At 38.7% G+C, this 24,491-nt stretch overlaps 2 protein-coding genes across 2 annotated transcripts in view; both read right to left on the reverse strand.

Annotated features, from left to right (window-relative positions):
• Positions 1 to 3,639, reverse strand: part of nrn1la (neuritin 1-like a) — a 54,140-nt gene extending 50,501 nt beyond the window's left edge. The window contains exon 1 of the mRNA XM_008436540.2: positions 3,417 to 3,639. Coding sequence (XP_008434762.1) covers positions 3,417 to 3,474 — 58 coding nt within the window. The 5' untranslated portion in view covers positions 3,475 to 3,639. The remainder of the gene's footprint in view (positions 1 to 3,416) is intronic.
• Positions 3,640 to 4,833: 1,194 nt separating this feature from the next.
• The window catches only part of edc4 (enhancer of mRNA decapping 4), a 31,524-nt gene continuing 11,866 nt past the window's right edge, over positions 4,834 to 24,491 (reverse strand). Inside the window, exons 13-30 of the mRNA XM_008436541.1 lie at positions 23,812 to 23,878; positions 23,405 to 23,496; positions 22,500 to 22,684; positions 21,754 to 21,833; positions 21,538 to 21,670; positions 20,321 to 20,610; positions 19,633 to 19,860; positions 18,634 to 18,735; positions 18,394 to 18,537; positions 18,187 to 18,223; positions 17,329 to 17,476; positions 17,073 to 17,228; positions 15,662 to 15,777; positions 15,030 to 15,195; positions 12,015 to 12,201; positions 11,181 to 11,400; positions 8,359 to 8,522; positions 4,834 to 6,107 (exon numbers count right to left, since the gene is read on the reverse strand). Coding sequence (XP_008434763.1) covers positions 5,924 to 6,107; positions 8,359 to 8,522; positions 11,181 to 11,400; positions 12,015 to 12,201; positions 15,030 to 15,195; positions 15,662 to 15,777; positions 17,073 to 17,228; positions 17,329 to 17,476; positions 18,187 to 18,223; positions 18,394 to 18,537; positions 18,634 to 18,735; positions 19,633 to 19,860; positions 20,321 to 20,610; positions 21,538 to 21,670; positions 21,754 to 21,833; positions 22,500 to 22,684; positions 23,405 to 23,496; positions 23,812 to 23,878 — 2,699 coding nt within the window. The 3' untranslated portion in view covers positions 4,834 to 5,923. The remainder of the gene's footprint in view (positions 6,108 to 8,358; positions 8,523 to 11,180; positions 11,401 to 12,014; positions 12,202 to 15,029; positions 15,196 to 15,661; positions 15,778 to 17,072; positions 17,229 to 17,328; positions 17,477 to 18,186; positions 18,224 to 18,393; positions 18,538 to 18,633; positions 18,736 to 19,632; positions 19,861 to 20,320; positions 20,611 to 21,537; positions 21,671 to 21,753; positions 21,834 to 22,499; positions 22,685 to 23,404; positions 23,497 to 23,811; positions 23,879 to 24,491) is intronic.

A 24,491-nucleotide genomic window follows, 5' to 3' on the forward strand; every position in this document is an offset into this window, starting at 1 on the left:
GCTAAGCAATGTAACGTGATCCTCTGATTGGCTAAGCAATGTAACGTGATCCTCTGATTGGCTAAGCAATGTAACGTGATCCTCTGATTGGCTAAACAATGTAACGTGATCCTCTGATTGGCTAAGCAATGTAACGGGATCCTCTGATTGGCTAAGCAATGTAACGTGATCCTCTGCAGCAAGTGATGGCAAAGCGGCGCGTCATCACGACTTTACACAAGTGTGTGTTTACCTCCGCAGCAGAGGCTCCAACGAACCCCTGGGGTTCGATCGAACCCAGGTTCAGAACCACTGCTCTAGAAAAACGTGGAAATTTCTGAGTTTGAAAGGTCGAAAACTTTTGACTCTTGAAAATTTTAAAGTTTTTTCTTGGAAATTTCTGAGATTAATCAAAAAATTTCTGACTTTTTTCTAGCAAATTTTTTTACTTAAACTGAGAAACTTCTACGATTTTTCTACAAAATTGCTAAGATTTATAGAATTTTTTTTTTGGCAAATTTTTTGAGTTTATAAACTTGTGAAAATTTGTGAAATTAAGGTCGAGTTTCTTCCAGCAAATTTTCAATATTTTCCTTGTTGATTTCCAGAAAATTTGTGGGTTTTTAATTTTAAAAGTCCCATATATTTTGGCAGAAATGTAAAAGTCTGATAAATGTTAATTATTTTGGGTATTTATGCGTCTATAACTGACTACTGAAATGGAAAAACCTAAATCATTTATAGCACAAACAATAGTTGTTAAAGAAAAAGCTCTATACTGAACATGACTTGAAAGAAATTTGACTTTGTAATTGAACAGCGTGAAATTGGGCCTCTGTCTCTTTAAAAACTGCAGGTCTTTCTGAAGCTCCGCCTTGACGAAGTCGTCACAACATGTTTATTATTAACAAGGAGGGAAACATACAAATTTACAGGCCCTGTGTGAAAAAGTATCTGCACCCTGTTAAATGTAGTTTGTTACGCCTGAGTTCACCATCAGAAGGAGGATTTAATGCATCACTGAAAAACTGCGTAAACATATATGTAACGTGCTCTAGATATGAAAAACACAAGTTCATAAATTATTTTTAAATATGTCACATAAACTCAGAATGAATAAGATTCAGTCATCACCTCAACAAACAAAGACACCAAACTAAACACAGCAAACCTTTTAAATTACAGACTGGAGAAAATACTCGCACAGAACCAGCTGTTCAATACAGAGTGAAAGGAAATCAGAGAAATGGGAATCCAACCAAGACCAAGATTTAAGCTGCAAAAAAGAAAAACAACAACAACAAAAAATACACCAACAGAATTTTGTCCCAAAATCTGCAAATGCTGAAAACGGTGCAGCAAATTTCCACTAAAAAACTCAGAAATTTTGAGATTATTCTCAGAAATTTTCAAGAAAAGTCAAAGTAAATTTTGGACTTGGAAAGGTTTAAAAATTGGCTGGAAAAAATAAGGAACCTTTAAGATAAATCTCAGAAATTTGATTTAAAAAAAAAAAATTGGAAATTTCTAAGTTTAAAAATTAAAAAAATTAGACTGGAAATTTTATGAGTTTCAATTTTCTAGAAATTTTGAGATTAAGCTGAAAAAGTTTTGAGGGGAAAAAAGTGGAAATTTCAGAATTTCAAACTCAAAAATTTCCAGTTTTTCTAGAAAACATATGAAATTAATCTAAAATTTCCTGAGTTTTTGTAGCAAATTTGTAATGTTTGAAAATATTTTTCTACCTAGCCTGGCTCTCGTGAACCATCTTAGAAACCAGTTAATGCGTCCAGTCCAAGCACGACGCATTCAACGTAAATCAGTCAAGCAGTCGTAAAATCTTAATCCAGAGCCTGGCAGTTTCTGTATGAATGTTTAAAAGAAACGTCATTTAATTTCAGCGTTTGAAAGAAAAGGAAAACCTTCCAGGTGAATCCGACTGAATCCATCCCCTCTGCTTCCCTCAAACACACAAAACAAGCTAATCTGGCGTTTTGTTCAATGTTTTCACAAGACCTGGCAACCTTTCGGTTATTGATGAGGGGATTTACGATCGGTAGATGAATCCAAAAGCAGCCGAAGCTTCTGGAAGAGGAGGAACGAAGAGTTTTATGATAGTCAGCAACAACAACACAAATTTTTGTTTGTCACCATTTATCTTTTAGATGTCATCATTGACTGCATGTATTTAGCCAAGAGATGTATGGAAGTCCGAAAGTGACGCTTTGTTTTTTTAGGTATCAATAAATTAATTCTTTAATAATTCCAAAAATATATTATAATATGATAAAAACTGGAAGCAAATTAAATGATGATTTATAGAAATATTTAGTATTTTTATATCAGTATAGTTTTCTAATCTAAATGTTATTCTAATCTGTTTTTCAAGTCAGTGGGAGGAGGTAAAAGTCCTATTGGTTAGCCAATCAGGTATCAGGGTCTATTTAACGAGCCATGTTGGCAGCTGACATTATTTTATGCTCTTCAAGATCAAAACAGGAACAAAATACTTAGTGAATGTAATCAACTTCCCATTATTTAATTAATATGTTCTCCCCATTTGTTTTAATTCTGATGTAAAGATTGTAGTAATTGATTTACTTAATGGATTTTTGGCATTTTCAGCTTTCCGCATATTTCACAGTATGAGGAACATTAACAGAAAAAAAGAAATGCTCTAAACTTGGGTTATAGCCTCTTGTAAATGAAATTTAACATTTATAACTTAAATCAACTTTTAAAATGTGAGAAAAGTGATTAATTTGCCATTTTAGGTTGCATGTTCATAAAAAAGTGCAAGAAATCAGATTATATAATTATTCATCCTTAACTGAAAGGCATTTTTTGAAATGCATATGTCAGTATTGTTTTCTAATATTATCTGTCATCCAAGTGAGTAAGAGAGGCTAAAAGACCTGTGGGTTGTTCAATTAGGCATCAGGGTCTAATTAACAAGCCATATTTACAGCTGACATTATTTTAAGATCTTCAAGAACAGCAGCAAAAATATACAGCAAAAATAAGTGATATATTCTATATCTTTTAATTCTGATGTAATTGATTCCCTCAACAATGACATTTTGACATTTTCGGTATTCCGTATATCTGCGCAGCGTGAGGAACATTGTGAGCAGAAAAAACGAACACTCTAAACTTAGGTTAGTTTCTGATAAACATTAATTATTTATAGCTTCTTATAAATTAAATGGAACATTTATGACTTAAACTTTTAAAACGCGAGTAAAATTATTAATTTGTCATTTAGGGTTGCAGATTTATAAACGAAGCTTCATCCTCCTCCTCCTCCTCTTCCAGCTGCTGCACCAACAACCATGAAGCACCTGCAGCTTTTTAACGCGGATCGCTGCGCAGTGATGGAGCTCCCAGATCAGATCAGCCCCGCCGCGGAACCGAACCGGAACCGGTTTGGTACTCACTGAGAAGCAGAGCAACAGGCAAGAAGATGAGGCAGGCGGAGTTCAGCAGAGACGCCATGCCGAGCCGAAAGTTCGTCCTCCGGACCCACAAGTTTCAGCTTCTGTCCTGAACTCCAGAGTGAGTCTATTCTTCAGGAGGAAGAGGAGGAAGGACGGCTGGTTACACTGAGTTCTCCTCCTGCAGCTGCAGCGCTTTCTCCGCTCTGAGAGCATCCGCTGCTGCTCATCCGCTGAAAGGAGGAGGAGGAGGAGGAGGAGGAGGAGGAGGAAGGTCTACAGCAGAGTCCCTGATGAGCTCAGATGCTCTGCATTAACAAACTGACTCACGTTCTCCTGGTTTCCTGCCGGTTGTTCCCTCCATACCTCAGTCAGCGATACAATGGAGTATTAGTAGTAGATACAATAAAAAAGTAAATTTGAGCCAAAACCCCACTAATTTTCTGGAGGAAAAAAAAAACAGGAAAAAGTTGAAAATTGGCTAGAAAAAAACATTCAGAAATTTTACAGTAAAAAAAAAAAAAGTTGAAAATGTGCAAGTTTACTAGAAAATAAATTCAATTTGGGGATTCATCTCAGAAAAGTTTGAGAAAAAAACAGATTTTTATGTTTTAAAAGTTGTAAATTTGCTACAGAAAACTCAAATTTTGAGATTAATCTAAAAAAATTTAGAAAAAGAATTTCGCAGTTTGGAAAGTTGAAATTTGATAGAAAGAGAATATTTCACAAATATTTTTGAAAATAGTTTTAAAATTTCCCTGTCTAATTTTTTTTTTGAATTTTCTAGATTGCAATTAAATTTTATAACTGGATACAATTAAGACAAAAAATAATTTCTGTGGAAATTTCTGGGTTTCAAACGTCCAAATTTGTGAGCAAAACTCAGAAAATGTGATATTTCAAACATTTTCTGGAAACAAGAAAATCTCCGAGTGTGAAATGTTGAAACTATAATTTTTAGCTAAAAACTAAATAAATTTTTATCTTCAAAACCAAATATTTCACATACTATTTAGTTTGACACTAAATATTTAGTTTAATGAATAACTATTTATTTAGCCAAGTAATTAGCTATGAGATAATTAAGTATTTAGCTAAAAAATATTTAAGCTAAATATCTTCAACCAAAAATATTTAGTCTAGTAAGTACTTAACATAAGTTAACTAAGTAATTAGTTAACTGTTAGTTTTTACCAACAAAATATTTTAGCAAAAACAATTTTTTTAGCTACTAATTTAGCTTATTGTATATATATCTTGCTCTTTACTCAGAATCTAAATGAATGAATGAAAAATGAATCTTCATCTTTTCTTCTTTTCCAAATTACTGCTGTTTATATTTTTTTACAGTGCAGCTCCACAATCAGCATCTCATAGAAAAGTTTAAAAACTGGAAAAAAAAAGAGAAAAAAAAACAAGCAACATTTTTTTATCTTTTATTCCAAAACGTTTGAGGGTAAAACTATAAACAGAGCCATCCAAACCGGAGGAAACAAACACAACGGAGAGAAAGAGGAAGAAAAACTTTGCAGATCGCTAGTAGTCGAAAACAGAAAAACAGAACCGCCGCTTTTCTCGTTCTCAACCAAAATGTTTGTCAACAAGAGGTCCAGGTTCTCCTCTGCGGTTCGACCATGGCCGCCGTCAGGAGCGGATGAAACGCGGTAAGGCACTTTCCAGACGGGTCCGACGGATCCGAATCACCCCAGATGATTTTGTTTCATTTTACAATCCAAATCTACCCTGTGAGTCAAACAGCTCCGATATTTAACAGAAATCTCAGTTTATTCTGCAAAACAAACAAAAGAAGAAACAGGATTTCTTTTCTGTAGAAAACGAAGGGTCCAAGTGAGTGCTGCCCCCTAGAGCCTAAGAGGAGTAACTGCACATTCAGTTCACAAACATCCTGGTGATTTATCAGTAATAATCCTGTTTACGTTTTTATTATTATTATTATTAAGCTACTCTGAGATTTAAAGCAAGTATACATGGCTTACAAATACTAAATGCTCTTTATATAAAAAACGAGGTGGACGGCGATGGATTCCTGGACTGCTCCTGATTTTAAACGAATAACCTTATTAAATCCTGAAAAAAGAAAAAGGAATCATCTCCATGAACATGAGCGGGTTCTCGAGTTGGGGGCGTGAATGTCACCTCCAGCCAATTAGGAAATAACGGAAAGGAAACACAGGATGCCTCCGGGACCCGGCATGCCTGTGGTCGCCCTGATGGGCTGCAGGAATTGCTGAATTCCCCGTCGCAGAAACAACAAAAAAAGGTCAGCTTTTTGCTCTTAAGGCGACATTTCCAGGCCAGACGTCTCCGCGCTCGGCTGAAGGCGACCGGAATGTCAAACCTGTCCTGATTATCGGCGTCCAGCGGAGGGAGGAACTGAAAATCTTCTCTTTTTTTTTTGTTTTCTGGTTTTTTTTCTGGTGTAAAGATCAGGAGGCGGACGTTCCCTGAAGCTTCAGCACTAAAACATTCGTTTGGAGTCGCCTGCAGGCCTAGTGGTTGACGACTCCATGCAGCATCAGGAGCAGGCCGCGCGCCCGCTTGCTGAGCGGACTGTGCGGGTCCTGCTGCAGGAAGGCCAGCAGCTTGGATCGGACCTGGGCCAGAACCGACGACATGTGGTCCCTGGTCAGCGGCTCGCTGTGGTCCAGATTCATCACTGCGTCCTCCAGGTAGCTGGGAGAGGGAGGACCAAAGGATAACAACCAACATTTAAACTTTCAAAACCATAGTTTTGATTTTTAAAGTCAAAATTGTGAGAATATGTCATAATCTCAACTTTCAAAGTCATCATTTAAAGAATGAATCATAATTACAAGTTCATCCTTTTGACTTCTGAAGTTCTAATTAGGAGATAATTATGCTGCAGGTATCATAATTGTGATTTAAAACTTGAAATTATGAGTTTTGATATTTGTTTCGGCTTGAAGACAAAAACTTCCCACCAATTTACACTCAGTTGGTGTTTTATTTTTTCTTTCATGCTGCAAATGGGTGTCCAGAATATTTAGGTTTACATCAAATATTAGTTTTATTCCTTGTTGAATGAAGCCGGTTCTGAGTTTATGTTGACCCCAGTTCCTCCTATCTTCTCGTCCTCCGCTGCTCAACATTTAACTCCTTAATTAATCGTTTCGGGTCGGACATCTGGCGGGACGGTGTCGGGTTTCCGCTGCAGACCCATTAAACCGGCGCGCTGTGAAACGGGCCTGTAACGCCGCCGCGGCGCAGACTCTGAGCTGTTAATAACTCATCTGCTACGTTTGCGCCGCACCTTTAAAAACACACAGCAGCGGCTTAAACTGCCGCTCCGCATCGTCCAGCGCGCAACGACCCCACTGAGGTCACCGTTTCTGAGGATAACGACGCCGTTTATGAGCTGCTTCCAATCAGGAGACGCCTTCATCCGCACAGGCCGTGACTTACAGTCACACTCCCATCGCCTGATTCCATGATTTCTGTCTCTGCAGCGCAAGAAAAGTCTTCAAACAATAAGCCAAAGTTAAGAATAAAAAGAAGCTGCACGCCGCTGTCTTGAAAAGTGTGGGTGCAGGAAGCTCTTTTTTTGTTCTTTTATAGGACACAATAAAGCAGAGGAGAACGAGGACGGAGCGGAGCAGCAGAGAGCAGCTAAAACCCGGAGCTAGCTCCCCGGACAGCCGTGCAGCAGACGGAGCGGCGTGATGGGGTCAGCACTTTACCGCCGCTCCGCCCACAGGGGGCGCCGCGTAATGGCCCAACTGTGGAGATCAAATGTGAGGAAATAATTTAGTCCGAAGGCTGAGGGGCGTTTTATCGCTGAGTGGGAGAGGAAGGGGCGGGACGAGTTTTTAGAAGTTTTAATTAAGACGTTTCTGCAGGTTGAGCTGCTTCAGATTGCAGCAGTTCAGATTAGAGACCAGCAGGAGGATTAGAGGAAAAAATTAAAACACGAAGATAAAATATTTAAGAATAAAAAGAAAAACATTTTGAACCAGTTTTTTGGTTTTCACACTAAGACAAAATAAAATGATGAAAACAAAGTCATAATATTTTGAGAATAAACTCAGACAAGAATAAAGTCATAAAAGTACAAGAATAAAATCAGAATGGTAATAAAGTCATAATACTAGAATAAGGTTGTAATAAAGTCGCAAAAAGATGTGCAATTATACAGCTATACATCTTTGAAAAGCAGAGGGGGAGCCTCCTGCACAAACAACAAGAATGCAGAAAGTGAATTCTGGATGGTAAGTCAAAAACAAAAGTCTTGTCTTTTCCAGCAGCCATTGTACAGTGTATAAAGCGGTAAAACTGGCTGACCAAACATGCTGGAACTCAATTTGGGTTGCTAAGTAATGGGCAGAACTCTGTTGGGGTTGCTAGGTAACAGGTGGTGCCTGCTGATTTGTGATTTTCCAGACTCCAAAAAAAACAATTTATTGCCAAAAACCAGGTTGCTGTGTCCAGGTCCCTCTTGAAAATGAGATCTAGATCCCAACGGGGTTTATCTGGTTAAATTAAGGAAAAACCAGCTGGGTGTTTTTTTCCACTGAGAGGTAGCTCCTGTAATGAGCTCAGCAGATTCAACAGGTGTTGGCTAATTGCTGCTGGCTAGTCTGAAGGAGCTGTGCCTCGAAGGCGGAGCTATGTCCGACCAGGTGAATGGTTGCCATGGAGATTAAAGGATTCCCGAAACATGCATGAAAAAAAATCAAAGCAACGCTCCAGGAAATAACATTATAACCTTTTGTAAAGCTAAAAAAAGTAAAAAAAGTATTTAATTCTGCCACTTTAATCTAAACTGAAAAATGTGTAATTTAAACAAAAAACTATTTACTTTTCTTTGAAAGTTTCCTTTTTAGTCATCTAGTGACCAGCATAAGGAATACATGGCCCCTTAGACCAAAATGAACAGAAGTAACTGGGATCGGTTGCGTTTCCTCACCTGATCTTGAGCTGGGAGCGCGTGGCCAGGTTGGAGGACAGCTGCTGGATCAGCGACAGCAGCACCGGCTGGCTCAGGGGGCACGGCGTCTGGCCGAACACCTGCTGGGAGTCGATGGTCTCACACACGTACAGAACCAGGTTCAGGTCCGTCGCAGACAGAGCCTGCAGTGCAACACAGGGGCAGCGTCATTCGACGACACAGATCTGGTTGGATGACGACGACGTCAGGCTGGGAGGATTTACCAGCATTAACAAGAAGCAGAGCAAATATTTACACACAGGTGTTTTGGCGTGTCTGAACGGCAAAGAGGGAGGATCTGGATAAGCTCAACCACTGATGTTACCTCAGCAGCAAAGCCTTGATTATTCAACACGTCACCCAAAGTGGGACAAATACTTTTTCTTCTCCTTATCAAACTGGTTCCAGTGCAAAAAAAAAAACAACACCCAGTTTGAGAAAGATGCTGTGAACCAGCTGAAGTTTGCACCCAAAGATTGTCATTAAGTTAGAGTATCGCTACTTCAGCATATTTTAGTCAAGTCAGAGTAGAAGCAGGTGTGTCTGCCTGGTGAGGTTTTGGTTAAAACATGTTTTTCATTCACGGTAACATTTATGTTTTTAAATGTTATTTTATCAATTAAATCAAAGCTGTTTTATCTGTATTGAATCAATGTGAAAAGATATTCCATATTATTTAACTTTAAGTAACAGAGACAGCTGTTTAATAGTTAATAGGTAGTTTTATCAATATTTTCTTCCACAGTCGGCCCTTTGAGGACATTTGTGATCTTGTTGTGGCACAAAATGAAAGTGAAGTCAAAACCCTGATATATCATATCGAAATATACAAAAAAAAGATAAAAATCCTTCTTATAAATCTGTCCTACCCAGAACTCGAGTGGCATTTTCTAACTTCACCTGGTTCAAATAAAACAAAAGAAAATCTCACATTAAGCACCTTTTGCTGTCTAATGATCAGTTTATCCCAAAATTAATCAATTAATCTCCAAATGATCATGTGTTCACTAAAGGAATCCTACATTATTGCATTTTAGACATGTTTATTTTCTTGAAAAAGGCTTTCAGTTATTTGTTGCCTTGCATCTTTTAATGCATTTCTAAAAGTGTATGGAAAAGGATTCATTTTTTCTAGAAAATTAATCATCCAGATAATTGATTATGAAGGTAATCATTAGTTGCAGCTCCTGGCTGAAGGGAACAACCATTTTTAACCCCTATTAGAGATGAATGAGTCGAGATTTTAAACATTTATAGAGAGGATGTTTCCCCGCCGCAGCAGGCTGAGAGACATGACAGGAAAAATCAGGAACTTTAAAACCAGACGAGCTGTAAACAACTTCCAGAAGAGCTGCAGGAGGAAAAAACCAAACAAACAATAAAACAAAAATAAGAATGCTGAGCTTGTTCACAGTTAAAAGCATTTCCAGAAACAAAGCGCAGGGGGAAGACGAGACACATAAAACAGCAAAAACAGAAAATATCACCAAGTATTTTGATCAAGTTTCTAGTGCAAATGTCTTAGTAAACATAAAATAAGACAAAACTAACTTACAAGTAACTTTTCAGCAACATATATTAGCTTGTTTTAAGTCAATAATTCCTAATATTGATGAAAAAATGCTCGTTTGTAAGATTGTTTCATGTATATGATGGGAAAAATGTCTTGTTACAGGTTTAATAATCTGCCAATGGGAAAGTTACTTCATCAATATTAGGAATTATTGACTTAAATCAATATCTTACATCTTGCTAAAAAGTTACTTATAACTTAGTTTTGTCTCATTTTAATAAGATATTTGCAGTAAAACCTGGATCAAAATTTTGGTAATATTTTGTGTTTTTACAGTGAATGAATCCCTGCTTAATGTGTAAATAAACGGTTTAGCCCAGTGGTGCCCAGAGTGTGGCCCGAGGGCCATTTGTGGTCCCTGGAATGAGTTTGTATGGCCGCTGACTGCACTTGAAAACCAATGCAAATTTGGCAGATAAAGCTGACAAATTATTTTAGGGTGAGATTTCCATTTAGAGTTTATATCGTAAAAGGAAAATGTCCAAAACAAATATTTTCTTTTTTAATTAGCAGATCACAGCCACAAAACATCCAGAAACTTTTACTCTGAAACAAACTTGGCCTACAAACTACAAAGGCTTTAAAAGAAAATTCTGGGTTTTACTGCTGGCTATGAACCAAAAACAGACAAAACAGAAAATAATTGGCTCAAAAAGTTAAATAAATGTAAATATTAAGGCATATTTCAGACCAATGTTGGTTTCTGTAAAAATTTTACTATTTGAATTTATTATGGTGCAGATAAAGGAGTGAGAATTCACAATAATAGTATTTTTGCATTTTTTTCAATGGAGACAAAAAGCTCATTTTGGTTCCTGAGGACTTTCAACTTGTGGATTTTGCCTGTGGTGCAAAACGTTTGGACACCGGCGGTTTAGCCCATCAGAGCGACTGGCAGGGTTTGTGTTGACAGAATATTCCTTCTCTTCATAACTTAAGTGGAGTCGATTCATTTCATTGTCCTATCAGTGATTTTTTTATCAATGCAGTGAAAAGTCAGATTTGTTCATCTGCCTGATTAATGTATGATGGGATCTGGATTGTCTGTTTAATGTGTTGAATATTAAAACACATAAAAATTAAAGGCATCAAAACAGCCTATGTCAATAACATTTAAAAACCAAAGCATAATAATAGAATATGACGGAATATTTTTGACGCCGTCAGTCAAAATGACGGACAACGAAGACGTCTAGTGTGACCTGTGGTGTCTGGGTCGAGTCGGTACCTGCTGGAAGGCCTGGTTGAGCTGGCCCTGCTGGAGCAGCTGCAGGATGTTGGCCTGCTGTGACTGGTAGTCCAGGTGTGCGGTGGGGACGGGCGTCCCGGCGGCGGAGCGCATGGCCTGCATGATGCTGGAGGTGACGACGGCCTGCTGCTCCCTCATCGCCAGGCTCACCTCGCCTTTCACGATGCGCTGCAAGTGGCTCAGGATGGACTCCTGCAGACTGGAGGAGACACAGACTTACTGCCTGAATGCGGCGCTGTTAGCGCAGTAGCTAGCTCTTCTGCTCAATCTGAGGCTGGGAAATGAATTGGCAAACAAGAGACCGTATCAAATTTATGCTCTTACATTAGTCCCACGATTGAGTTTTATTATTTTTACTCTGCAGTCCGTTACCACACATTACATCTAGCATAGATAAATATTGCTGGACAATAAATTGTCAATGTAGGTATTTTTAAAAAAAATTTTTATTGAAACTTCTGTAAATTAACTTAATTTACCAAAAAAATATTGGCCAAAATTGGAATCGGTGATCAGCTAGAAAATAGCAACTAATGCAGCTCCGTCTAAAAGGTTTATATAACGTATGAGGCAAAGACAATTCTGGTGAGGGACAAAAAAAAAAATCCAAATTATTTATGTTCCATCTTCATTTTCTGTGACGCTTACACTTCCAAGTGTTTGCTTTGTTGTGGTACCAAAACTATTGAAACAAAGTTCGTAATTGCTGAGAAAAGCTAAATTAGATCTGGTTATGTTGTTTCAAGCATACTTCAGAAAACCCTAGGAGTGTTTTTAAAGGCGGCGCGTCTCGGCCGCAGCGCAGGTACGTACTTCCCCACCACCACCTGCATCTGGTGCTGGACCTCGGCTCGTACGGCGGCAGAGACGCTGCTGGCCAGCTGATCGGTGCAGCTCTGGAAGCCGTCGATCGCCTGCTGCAGCTGGCCGATCACCGGGTCCCGCGCCTCCTGCTCCCTCTGCTTCCGGCTCTTCAGGTGGGATTCCAGCTGCTGGATGTCTGCAGAGAAAACACAACTTGGCGACAGAAAAACACACACTCCTCTCCGCTCAGAGCAGGTTGTCATGGCAACGCTGAGTGACAGGACTCAAACTTTAGCGTTTCAAGTTTAGCTTAAGCTAATAGATGCTTCAAAGATTTGTTAAATTAGGTTTATTAGAAGCATTTTTAGTTGTTCAGGTGTTTGAAGTTAATAAACTACACAAGAAAACTTTTTAAAAAGTAAATTATATTTTATCCTCAATCCTAAAATGAGCTGATAAATAAGTGTGAACAATATGTCAGACTTTCCACATTTTATGTCTTATTTCATCATCTAAAAGATAAAACTCTGAAATTCTGCATTTTACATTAATTTACATCCAGATGGGAACCATTAGTTTTGGTTCATCACTACACAATTTGCATTTTTTACCCCGCACTCCATTAATCATTTTTTGATATTAATTTTCTGAATAATTTTTTAATTACCAAGAGACACAACACGCTTTCTTAAAAACAAAAAACAGCAGCAAGGCTTTTTTTCATAGCTTCTTTTGGCCTAATATCCATTTACGTATAAAAATAAAACCATATAATAAAAGATAATTAAATACAAAAGATAATTTTACTTAAATATATATACATGAATAGCAATAAAAAAATAAAAACCATTTTTTTAAATATAGAAATAAGAAAAACAAAAATAAATAGATATTTTTTTACTGGGTTTAAAACTGGGCCCAGTGCTCTTGAACTGGGTTTAGATGTGAAACAAAGCATAAAAATGTCTCATTTTTGTTTTACTTTTAGAAAAGCATATTGATCACTTTGTTTTGTTAAATGCATGTACACCAGTCTTTAGTTGCTCATTTCAATAGATGGACTCTCTCTGCACAGCCTGTTTATAGCTTTTGTGTCCTGCTATCCGTCAAATGATCTTCTTTATGTGAAATAATTGCAATCATATGATGCGGTAAGCGTTAGCTGCGTCGGGCCTGAAGTGATGCAGCAGCTCGGATGCTAATGCTGCGGCTTCAGTCAATATTTAATCACTCCACACTGACTACATTTAAATGGGAAGAGGTGTGCGCTCTCCATCTGTGTGGATTAAACTTCAGAGACTGCTCATAACAGACGTTACTCTATCGCAGGATCTCGTGTCACCTTGTCTCCCTCCTTTCTAGCCTGAATTTAAAGCCGCAGGACATCTAAAAAAAAAAATAGATAATAAAAATAACAAAGAAACTCCAGTCTTCTCCAACGGGAAGCTTTACTGTAAAACAGAGGAAGTGTTTGACTCTGCAGACACGTGGGACGCTTCTCTGCACATTCAGACCGTTTGAGTCTCAAGGCTCCAATCTAGGCGAACCTATAGAGAAGATCTGCTGTCTGTGTGCTCAGACGATCTGACCCCTGACACCAACCAGACGGAGAAACACAAACAACTTCAATACAGAGCCTGAACTCAACACTGAGGATAACAATGCGGGTGGAAAAGCTTTTTTCTTTTCTTGCCAGAGCTTTATCGGCCACATTTTACGACTGTAAATAACAAAAAATAAACTTGACTGTGAATTTATGGCAGATATTTCAAAGAGAAAAAATGGATGTGTTGAAGAAAATAGAAATATTTCCCCCCCATTTTCTCACTCTATACTCATTCAGACCTGGAAAATACTTCAATGACCTTCAATGACTGGAGCACCAGCACAGCAAACAAAATCCATACATGACTTTGATTTCACTATTGAACAGTTTTTTAATTGTCACCTTCTGAAAATGAAGAGAGATTTTTGAAAAAAAAAATAAATAAAAAATGTTGCCTTTGGCAAAAAATGAGTTGGGCGAATTGCAATCAAACAGGTCACATTTAAAAATGAAATAAAATAAAACAGCCTAAAAGTTGCACTTGGTTGTCTAAGGTCTAACTAAAATGGGGACGAAACACACACACACACACATATATGGTTCGAATACTTGTTAAGTTGTTTTAGTAATAATTTATATAAAAAAATATTTACAAAATATTTAAAAAAATCATTTTTCATGTGGTTTATAAATATTGGCTAGAGACGCTTTGACAACATAAAGTTGGATAAAAATGTGTTGATATATTTGGTCAAAAATCCTGGGTTACTAAGTATTATATACTAATAGATTTTTAGAAAATATCTGAGTTTTAAAAGTACAGAAACCTGTTTGTTTAGGAAGTTGGTTATTGTATACAGTGAGTTTATTTAGTGTTAAATAAAATAGCCGTAGCCGCTTCTGTGCTTTTCGTTTTGAGGTTTTTCACCCAACTGCCTGCCGCCAACGTTCACCACTTCAATAATGTGAGTCAAATACTCTTAAAGAGGCAGTGTCACATATTTCAGCCATTTTATAGCACAATCAATTAATTATCTTAAATTCAGTTGTCACAAAAATGCTGCATACATCAAACATGACTTAAAAGAAACTGAACACCTTGAAATTGGGCTTCTGTCTCTTTAAAACTCCTGCTCTTTCTGAAACTCTTCTGGCTCCTTTATTAATCCTTTAATGTATTTACCAGTGTTAAACTGAGCAGTAGCTCCTATAATGACGGCAGTTCCTCAAAGTATTTGCTAATTGCTGCTGGCTAGTCATAAGGAGCAGGGGAAGAGCTGTGACTTGAACGTCCAACTAGATGTTTTGCCATTGAGATTAAAACATCATAACATGATGTAAAGCTAAAAAAAAAGTTGACTTTACATGACACTGCCCCTTTAAGACACTGAGTGAAATCGTCGATGTAGAGGTGATGCCTTTCGAGGTGAAAGTTACAGATTGTGAGCAGTCCACAGTGTTAACTTGTGCGGCCTTACAGTCCTGCGTGCCCTGCTTGAAGCTGTCGTTGATCTGCTGGAACATGGACTGGCAGCCTCTTTCAAACACGGGCAGCACTGTGCTCTGGAAGGCGTCTTTGTAGGCGGCCTGGATGGGGCCCTGCATGGCCTCCGCCGCGGCCCGGCCCATGGCGTCCGTAGTGTTCTGGTCCAAACACACGACAAGTTAGAACTAACCCAGTGCTGTCCAAACTTTGCGCCACATGGGCCAAAAGCGTTCACTCAAAAACCGACCAAAATTCAGCAAATGAACTAGCCCAATTTTCTTATTTTACATTTTTTTCAAATGTTATTTATTGTAGATTTTATGACAATTAAATTAAGTGATTAATCTGATAAATTTTCTAGAAAACAACTTAGAATTTTTCTGAGTTTCAGAAGTCAAGCTTTTGAGGAAAACTACGGATAACATGGTTTTACCTTTTCTTAAAACTTGGTTATAAAAACATGAAAACTTTGTAAGAGAATTAAGTTGGTAGTAATTTTACCCTGAATGCAAATTAAAACTCTCAATCTGCAAATGTGTATCATTTTTGAAGTTCAGTTGAGGGCCACAAATGGCCCGCGAGCCGCACTTTGGCCACCCTGAGCTATGAAACTGGTCGGCCTACCTTGGATTTAACCACTTTGATGACGATGTCCTTAATCGTGACTTCCACGGCGGCCATCTTAGCGGCGATCGAGTTGTTCAGCTGCCCCGTCACCGGCTCCAGACTCTTAGAAATGGCTGTAAAATGTCAAATAAAGTGAAAGTAGGGGGAAAGATTAGCAGGAGCGTGTCTATAATTAGACGAGCAAAAAAAACCCCGACTTTTCTACTCTGAGTGCGAGGCGGGGAAACGTTTCTCCAGAGACGGCAGCGTTTTAGTCCGACATCAACACACCTCAGCGCTCTTTGCTATATTTAAGTTTACTTATGCTCAGAATTATCTCAAGCATTAAATAACAGCATCATTTATTGATGCACAGCCTGCTCTGCACTTTGACTCGGAGCATTTCAAAGTGACAAAACAAAAAAGCAGCTCATCAGTGACCATGTGAATTTATTTTAAATGCTTCCTGGATGCAGTTCATTATCTGCTGCAAGATTAATGCAACCATGCGCCGCCATCGGGTTCTGGAGGGACATCTGGATCTCGCTCTTCTGGTCAGAAAACCCAGATTCCTGGTGTAAAATTATGATGAAAAAAAAAAACAATGACTGGAATAAAACTACAAAGTGTTCAAAACAAGCCCTGAAGTTACAGCTTCCTTAAAGTCTTAAAAGGCCAGAAAACCAGAAAATATTTCACAGATCGCCTGAAAAACAGTAAAACAAAAAAACTGCTGCATTTTATCCAGGGCTGGGTTAAACAGCCCTGGATACCATGCACAATATTTTGTGCATGGTGATTAATAATTAAACTACTGTATTATTTTTTTATTTGTTTGACTGTGCTACTGCTGGATCCCTTGCAGGGTGACGTCACACATGCAAGATCCCGCCACCAGCTTCCAGCTGGAGGGCAAAAAGCTGCTGGCTGACAAGGCCTAGCATTGGTTTTACCGCTTAATCTTGAATGTATGCATGATATAAACGCAGTGCATTGCTACAAATTGTCAACACTAACATGACTAGATAAGGTCAGGGGAAAGTTTTAATGAGCGAGGGAGAGGGAAGTAGCTCAGTTATGCTACCTGGACTTTGACATCCATAACCTGTAGATGTGATGTGGAATTCGGTGTGTTTTGGTTCAGTTACAAAATAAAATAAAAGGCAAACTAAACACCGAGTTAGACAGATCATCAGCAGAGCAGGTGTTTAAATCAACCACCGCTGTGTTAGCTTAGCTAATAGCAGTGGTAGCTAATCTAATCACAGCGATCACTTATTAATAATAGTGAAATAAACATCAAGCCTGAAAACATAAAACTGTAATGGACTGAATGTTCTGTTCTTTGTGTGGAGAATGTTTTTGATGTTGGATCCAGAAACATAAAGTGGCGTTGCGGTCAGTTGCTATGGTAAAACGATTAGCTTACTTTGAGGAACTGCTTTCTTTAGTTCCTCTCTCAGGACTTTGTCCATCCTGTTGGTCAGCGCCGTGCTGAGGGCGTGGCTCAGCTGCTGGCTCAGCTGCTCGTGAAGCTGTTGCTGGCGGTTCTGATTCTCGGCCAGAGCTCGGTCCAGTCTGCGCTCTGAGGCCACCGAGGGTCAAGGCTCAACGACAGACAGACAAACCTCACAGCAAACACAATGCAGCGCCTCATGTTAGAGGAGGAAACGCGTGGAGGATACGCTCCTGCTCCTGGTGCTTCATCAGAACGTGCTCCACCTGCGCCATGATAGTTCCCGGCATGGTCTCCACCAGGGAACACAGATCCGCTAGCTCCCTCTGCTGGCTGCGCAGCAGCATCAGGAGCTCATCCTGAGTCTCTGTGTTAAACTGCAGAACACCAAACAGGAGTCTGTAATTATTTTGTTGCATTTTATTCAAAACGTAACAAATTAAGCAAATTTTCAATTCAAAAACCCTTTTTGATGGTAAATTTAGACACATGACCTTAATCTGTTATTTAGGTTATTCAGCCATCAGCTTGGTGCAAAGTGTTATTCTATCTACTCAGCTTGTGGACGCCGACATTAGCCTGAGCGTCTTTGCTCCTGCTGCATGGGTAGCATTGAGAAACTATTTTTAGGCTTGAATAGCATCTCTGACAGGCTAACTCCTTTTAGCACAACTTGAACACAATAATTAGTGATTATTTAATTAACCCCTAGTGGGTTGAGAGAAGCAGCTGGACCAAAATTTTAGTATTTTAAGGACAAAAATGATAGTAATTCATATAAGCAACAATAACAAAATCAGACAACATAAAATCTTTCCAAATCATTTTCACAAGTTTTAAATAACTTGTGAAACTTCAACAAAAACAGCAGGTGTGTGTCTGTGTCTGGTTGAAAAATTTTTGTTTTTCATTTAGTGGGTAGAAAACCCAGAAATTTTACTCAAATAAGAGCAGAGATACTTCCTAATAAAATTACTCAAGTAAAAAGTACAACATAGTAAAAATAGTCCTAAAAGTATATTTTTTCAAAGAATTTACTGAAGTAGATGTAATTAATTAAATTTAACAAGTTACTAGCCAACTGTACCTGACCGGGATCCATGTGCCTGGGCTGAGAAGATTCACTGGAAATGAGAGAAAACGTCCCTCAAAATGTGTAAGCAACATTTCCCTAACTGTTGCATCCATTTTCATTACAACTTTAGCACAATTTAAAGAGAAATGAGCAGTTTTAGAGTCAAGAAACAGAGAAATAATCAAGCAGACATTTAGCTTTTTTTAGTTTCGAACATACCCGTCATCTTTCTTGAGTTTCCTCTTCAGTTTCGGTGAGCCTCGTGGCGAGCTCTTCCAGTCTTTCACCGGCATCCTGTGAGAGGAGCGAGAGCCGCAGTTCCCAGAGGACGAAGCCAGGCTGGCGATCTCGTCATCGGGATCGCTGCACACAGAAACGTCAAAGTTTCAACAGCGACCGCAGCTTCAGAGGAAGTCTCTGCAATCATGTAGTGAATGAAGCTGCACAGCTTGGAGTCACCTCTGGTCAGCGCCGACATCCTGGCTGTCGTGCTGGGCGAGGTGGTAGGAGCGCCGGTGGTAGGGAGAGCTCAAGCGGCGCTCGCTTGACTCCTCTCTCAAACTGCAAGACAGGTGAAACAATTAGTTAACAAACAAAACAAAGTTTGAAGTTTTTATCTTTGGGCCTAAAGAGGAGCGATCTAGAGTAAGTTATTACAGCAAGAAACTACAGATCAGGGTGAAACCTGGATCTGGACCTTCAGAGCCACATGAAGACAGTTACAAAGTCGGCCTTCTATCACTTGAGCAGCATCTCCAGATTAAAGGACTAATGTCGATGAAAATAATGTGTTGCCAAACCAGCCAATCAGATATTTGAACCCAATAAGAGGCTGAAAGAAGTTTATCTATGGTGTAGTGATGGACTCTGACCTGAACCTTAAAGACCACATAAAGACAGTTGCAAAGTCGGCATTCTGTCACCTAAAGAACATTTCTAGGATTAGAGGACTAATGTAGCAACAAGAACTAGGAAACTCATCCACTCGTTTATCTTTGCATCAATTACTGCAGCAGAGTCTTTATAGGTCTGACTATAATAATCAATCCTCCACCTGGATCTGATCCAGATGCTGCTGCTGGCGTTCTGACTAAAACCAGGAAGATAGAGCACATCACCCAGTTCTACAGTCCTTCCAAAAAGAGAACAGATGTTAAAACTTTTGTCTGTTTATAAATCACTGAACAGCTTATCACCACAATACATTAAAGATCTGCTGCTGTTGTATCAACCTTCCAGACCCCTCAGGTCTTCTGGTTCTGCTCTGCATCCCCAGAACCAAACATGGAGAAGCAGCATTCAGACAAAAGAAAAACTGTTAGGCTATCTCCAGCCAATTGGAGATAGCCTAATTTGGGAAATAAAGTGATGGAAAGAAAAATCCTATTTTCTGTCCGATGAGCCGTGTTGTCTTTAGTTTTTCATAAAGATTGAACAAAGGGACTGAAACAGACTGACCATTCTCCCAGCCCGTTGTCCCTGAGGCTGTTCCTGGTCTCCCTGGTGATGTCTGGAGCCGCCGGCCATGACGTGTGGCTAACGCTGCCATCCGACGACCCTCCGCTGACCCCAGTGTTTTCCTGCGACAACGTGTTCTCCAGAAGAGACGGTTTGTTACCGAGTCTGGACTCCGAATCGTCCGCCATCGACGACCCCTCAGCACCTCCGAGTTCAAGGGGCAACAAACTACAGGAAGAAAGAAAACAACTAGGTTGGTTCTGACTTATTACTATAGACATTAATGATAAACAGGTCGATGATTCTTCCTGCCTCGTTTTCAAATACTTGAGTTTTACAAAATATCTTTGTTGGAATTTGTATGTTTTAGTCATGTTTGTTTTTCCCTGGATTTGTTCTGCTGAAATATTTCAAAAGAGCGAAAGAAAGACCAAGCAAAAGAATGAGAAAAAGAGCGAGAGAAACACAAAAGGAGTGGAAGAAAGAACAAGCGAAAGAAACAGTATCAGCTAGAGTGAAAGAAAGAGCCAGAGTTAAAAGGAGAGCAAACAAGCTGAAGGAACGAACAAAAAAAAAAAAAACAGACAAAAGAAAAACAGAAAGAGCAAAATAAAAAGAAAGGAAGAGCAAAAGAGTGAAATAAAATAGGAAATCAATCAATCAATGAGTGCTGCCTGGTTGCTTGTACCCATTGTTGGTGGCGGCGCGCGGCGACGTCAAGAGGTGCAGAGCACACGCAGCGGAGGCCATGCTGTCCGTCTGCAGCGCAGGAAGCTGCAGGGCTTCCAGGCCGTGGCTGCGCTGCAGCTGCAGCGTCTGCGTCGCGATCTCCGGCATGTCCTGCGACATCACGGTGGAGGCGGAGGAGATGACGTCTGGGGAGCGGGCCCGGGTCGGCGAGGCCAGCGGCAGCAGCAGAGGAGAATCTGGGACCTGAGGCGAGTCGAGGCCCAGAGGGCCGCTGGGGGAAGCCAGAGCCTAGAGGAAAACACAGGAAACAGCTGAGGATCGGTACAGTTAAAACAAAGCAAATTTATCATCTCCTAAATAATGACATTCTGTAAATAAATAAATAAATAAATATCCTGTTAAGCACCTTTTGCAATCCAAACACTAATCAAATAATAAAAAATATCACCAGAGCTTTTCACATGTTGGAACAAATGATCAAGCGATCACTAAAGGAATGCTGCTATTGCATTTTAGGCAACGAAATATTTATTTTCCTACTCTAAAAATGAATGATTTGTTTGTCTTCATTTTTATATATTTTTAAATTTTATAAAATAAGCTTAAGTGGTTAATTAAAAAATCTGCAGAACCTGGCAAAAAAAAAATTGTTTCCCATTAATTGTCAGAATAATCAATAATTAAAACAATCGCTCGTTGCAGCCCTTTGTGTTTTGCAGCTCAAGATCATATTACTTTTAGATTACTTTGCAAATGCAGATTGATGTATTACCAAAAACTTCAATCAAAGAGGTGAAGGACATGGAACTTTTCCGTAACAACAATTTTAGTAATGGATTATTCTAGCGTGCTGTTAATCATCCCTTAGTGATTAACAGCATAACGCGGCAAAAAATATTCTACCACATTGTCCAGATTCTTAATTTAACCACTAAAGGTTTTTCATACAATATTAGAAATACATTAAAAGATGCATTTAAACAATTAATAAACTTCATTTTTAAATGAGAGAATGAATATTTTATTGCCTAAAATGCTGTAACAGCAATTCTTTAGTGAAATTGAACTGAGCAAAGTTTTGACTGAAACACTTTTACAAAGATGTTTTTTTTTTAATCTTAAATGCAAACATCTTATTAAAACTTTTACAACAGGAATTTACTCTATTAGGAAGTGAAATCTGAGAAGCAGTCAGGACTCGGCGTTATGCCTTACCTGCAGATTCTCCAGTCCGGGCAGCAGAACTGCAGGTGCAGCCCTCGGACTGCTGGTGGCGACAGAGAGACCCAAACTGCCGCCGCCGTTGTTTTCTCCTCTGATGGGACTCTGACTGACATCGTCCATGGCTCTGCAGAGAAACAAATCACCACAAATCATATGGAGGAAGTGCTCTCTGTGATAAATATCAATAATATTTACAGAGACGCTCACCTATTTGTCGAGTCAGAGTTGCTGCTCATGGCTGTAACTATAGTCAGACTGCTGGCGCTGCTGCCAGGAGACGCAGGTACCTACAGAGTCACAAAACGTATATTATGCTGCCAAAAAGATGCTGAGTTACAAAAAATTATGAATAACCAGAGCTGGATAAAGAACCCAAAAATTGTACTCAAGAGTATCACTAACTCAACATATTTTTACTCAAGTAAAAAGTAGCCGTCCAAGAAATTACTCGAGTAATAGTAAGAAAAGTACTTGGAGAAAAGTCAATTCAAGTACTGAGTAACTAACCAAAACATACATGAATTCATATTTAAAAATTACACCATTAGACGCACCAAAACATAAAACTCTGTATAAATATTGCTATTTTAAAGACCAAATTATAATAATTTGTATAAATACTATAATTACCAGACAAAAAAAAATCCTAATCTGATTTTTTTCTTCAAACCAAAACTTATGAAACTTTAACAAAAACTGCAGGCGTGTGAGTACACCAGTGAATTTTTGTTTAAAACATGTTTTTCATTCAGAGAGTAGAGAATCCAGAAATTTTAAGAGTAAGAGTAAAAAAAATCTAATTCATAATTTAATTACTCAAGTAAAAGTAACAAGTACAACGTAGTGAAAATACTCCTAAGTAAATTTTTCCAAAAAGTTACTCAAGTAGAGGTAGATAGTTACTACCCAACTCTGCAAATGACACCCTAAAGGTTTGGAGTTACAATCAGTACCGAAGTGCTTGGTGTCATGAAAGCGTCGGGAGTCATCAGCTTGGGCATCGGCCCGCCGGATGCTCCAGAGTTGGACAGGAAGTCAGAGGGAACAGGAAGTGAGGGGATCTTCCTAAGGTCGGACTGCGAGCCGCTTCCAGAATCTTTGTCGGAGCTCTGGTCGGTGAGGTGGTCCGAAAACCCAGCTGGGAAAAACGAGCACAAAGCAAACAATCTGGACTGATATCGTTCTAATAACTGATATTTACCTATTACATTTTATTTATTAGAGTAGGAATTTAACATGCTAAAATAATTAATTGTAAAGATCTTAATGCGTGAATTTTTTTTTAAACAATTAATCAGATTTGTTTTTGTGCAAAAGTTCCAAGTGGAACCTTTGTATTTGTGCGTTTCTGGCAAGGCTGTAAATATGACGCACCAGCTACATCTGCTAACAGCAGCTATAGTGGTTTCTCTCGGCCCAACGGGGTTAATTTCTGCCTCAAACACCGGTCTGATTGGACGCTGAAAAAGACCGTAGTTATGTTCAAGTTGTGCTAAAAGGAGTTAGCCTATCTGCGAAGCTATTCAAGCCTAAAATAGCATCTCAATGCTAAGCCTGTAGCAGCTAACGCTAATGCTAGCGCCACAGTCCAGATTTCTAAAGAAGCTAACTGAATTATCAGGAGTTCCTGAAACATTTGAAAGTACTTTTCTCCAATCTGATGACTGAAGAATTAAAAAATATATATCTCAATCGACTGGAAATCCTCCATATTACTGCTTCTTTAATGTCCGTCTTTCCATCCATCCATCAATCAATCATGTCTTTCTGCTTCATATTATTTTATTAACTAGTACTGGTGCGTCCATAAATCAGCAAACTTCATCTAATTTAACTGCACAGTTCAACATTAACTTACCAAAACCATCTTGGGAGTCAGAGTGGGGAATAAAACCTGGCGTATTGAACCCCGAGTTGGGCTGAAACCAGATCTGGACGTCCTGCAAACTCCTAAAACCCAAACATGGAGACAAACACATTCAGAGAAACGTTGATTTAAACCTTTTTTTTACTGCAAAAACCGCCAAGATTCATCTTTACAAACAAACACTAAAGTAACTCTTTCTGCAGTGACTCTGCTGATTGATTTTGCATAAATAACTGTCACTAGTCACAGTTCTGGATTGAAAAAGTTAATAGTTTTCAAACACTGATTTTGGTAAATGAATAGTCACATTTACCAACTTTGATGTCATTTAAAAATTGTAGTTTATTGTTTTACCATCAGGTTAGCCGCATCCAGACAGACAGTAGAAGAAAACTTACTTTGTGTGAACACAGTAGAGTTTAATTTGGATCCCAGATTTGGACTCTGCAGGTCCTTGAGTGCCCTCTAGTGGAGAAAGCAGGAAAAGCTGGTTAAATCAGGACCAATGAGTTTGTATTTAACATTTTTCTGATTTTATCCCACATTTTCTGGTCAAAACATTGACCATTAAGTGATTCTAATTCCCACCTGCAGGTGGCAGTATTTCAGGTTTACTACACTGCCTCATCTATCAGAATCAACTTTGTGATCAATTCTGCCAAAAATTTAGTTAAAGTATAAAAGCGCTTGTTTTTCCCCTCATTTTTTTCCTCTGAGTAGATTCTGAACAGGGTTTAAAGAGGAAAAAATGCACCAAACTTTCTTGCAAATATTTCTAAAGTATGAAATAAAACATTTTTTGGAGCAATAAAAACACAATTTCAGTCACTTTTATTGAAAACACATGGCCAAGTTTAATAAATTTACTAAAAGCAGATCTGGATGCATCAAAGCCTGTTGGGTTTACATTTTCTATGGTAAGTCTTATTCGTCTGTAATAACTTTGCCCAGTTTAACGTAAAAACAAAAAGTCTCCATCTGCATCAACCACCTGTGGTGAAGGGGATACATTTGTCTAATCTTGAACTGGAATAAGCAATAAATCATTTAATCACATGATAAATTAAAATGAGCTTAA

Source organism: Poecilia reticulata, linkage group LG19 (assembly GCF_000633615.1).
Source record: "Poecilia reticulata strain Guanapo linkage group LG19, Guppy_female_1.0+MT, whole genome shotgun sequence".
NCBI classification, from domain to species: domain Eukaryota; kingdom Metazoa; phylum Chordata; class Actinopteri; order Cyprinodontiformes; family Poeciliidae; genus Poecilia; species Poecilia reticulata.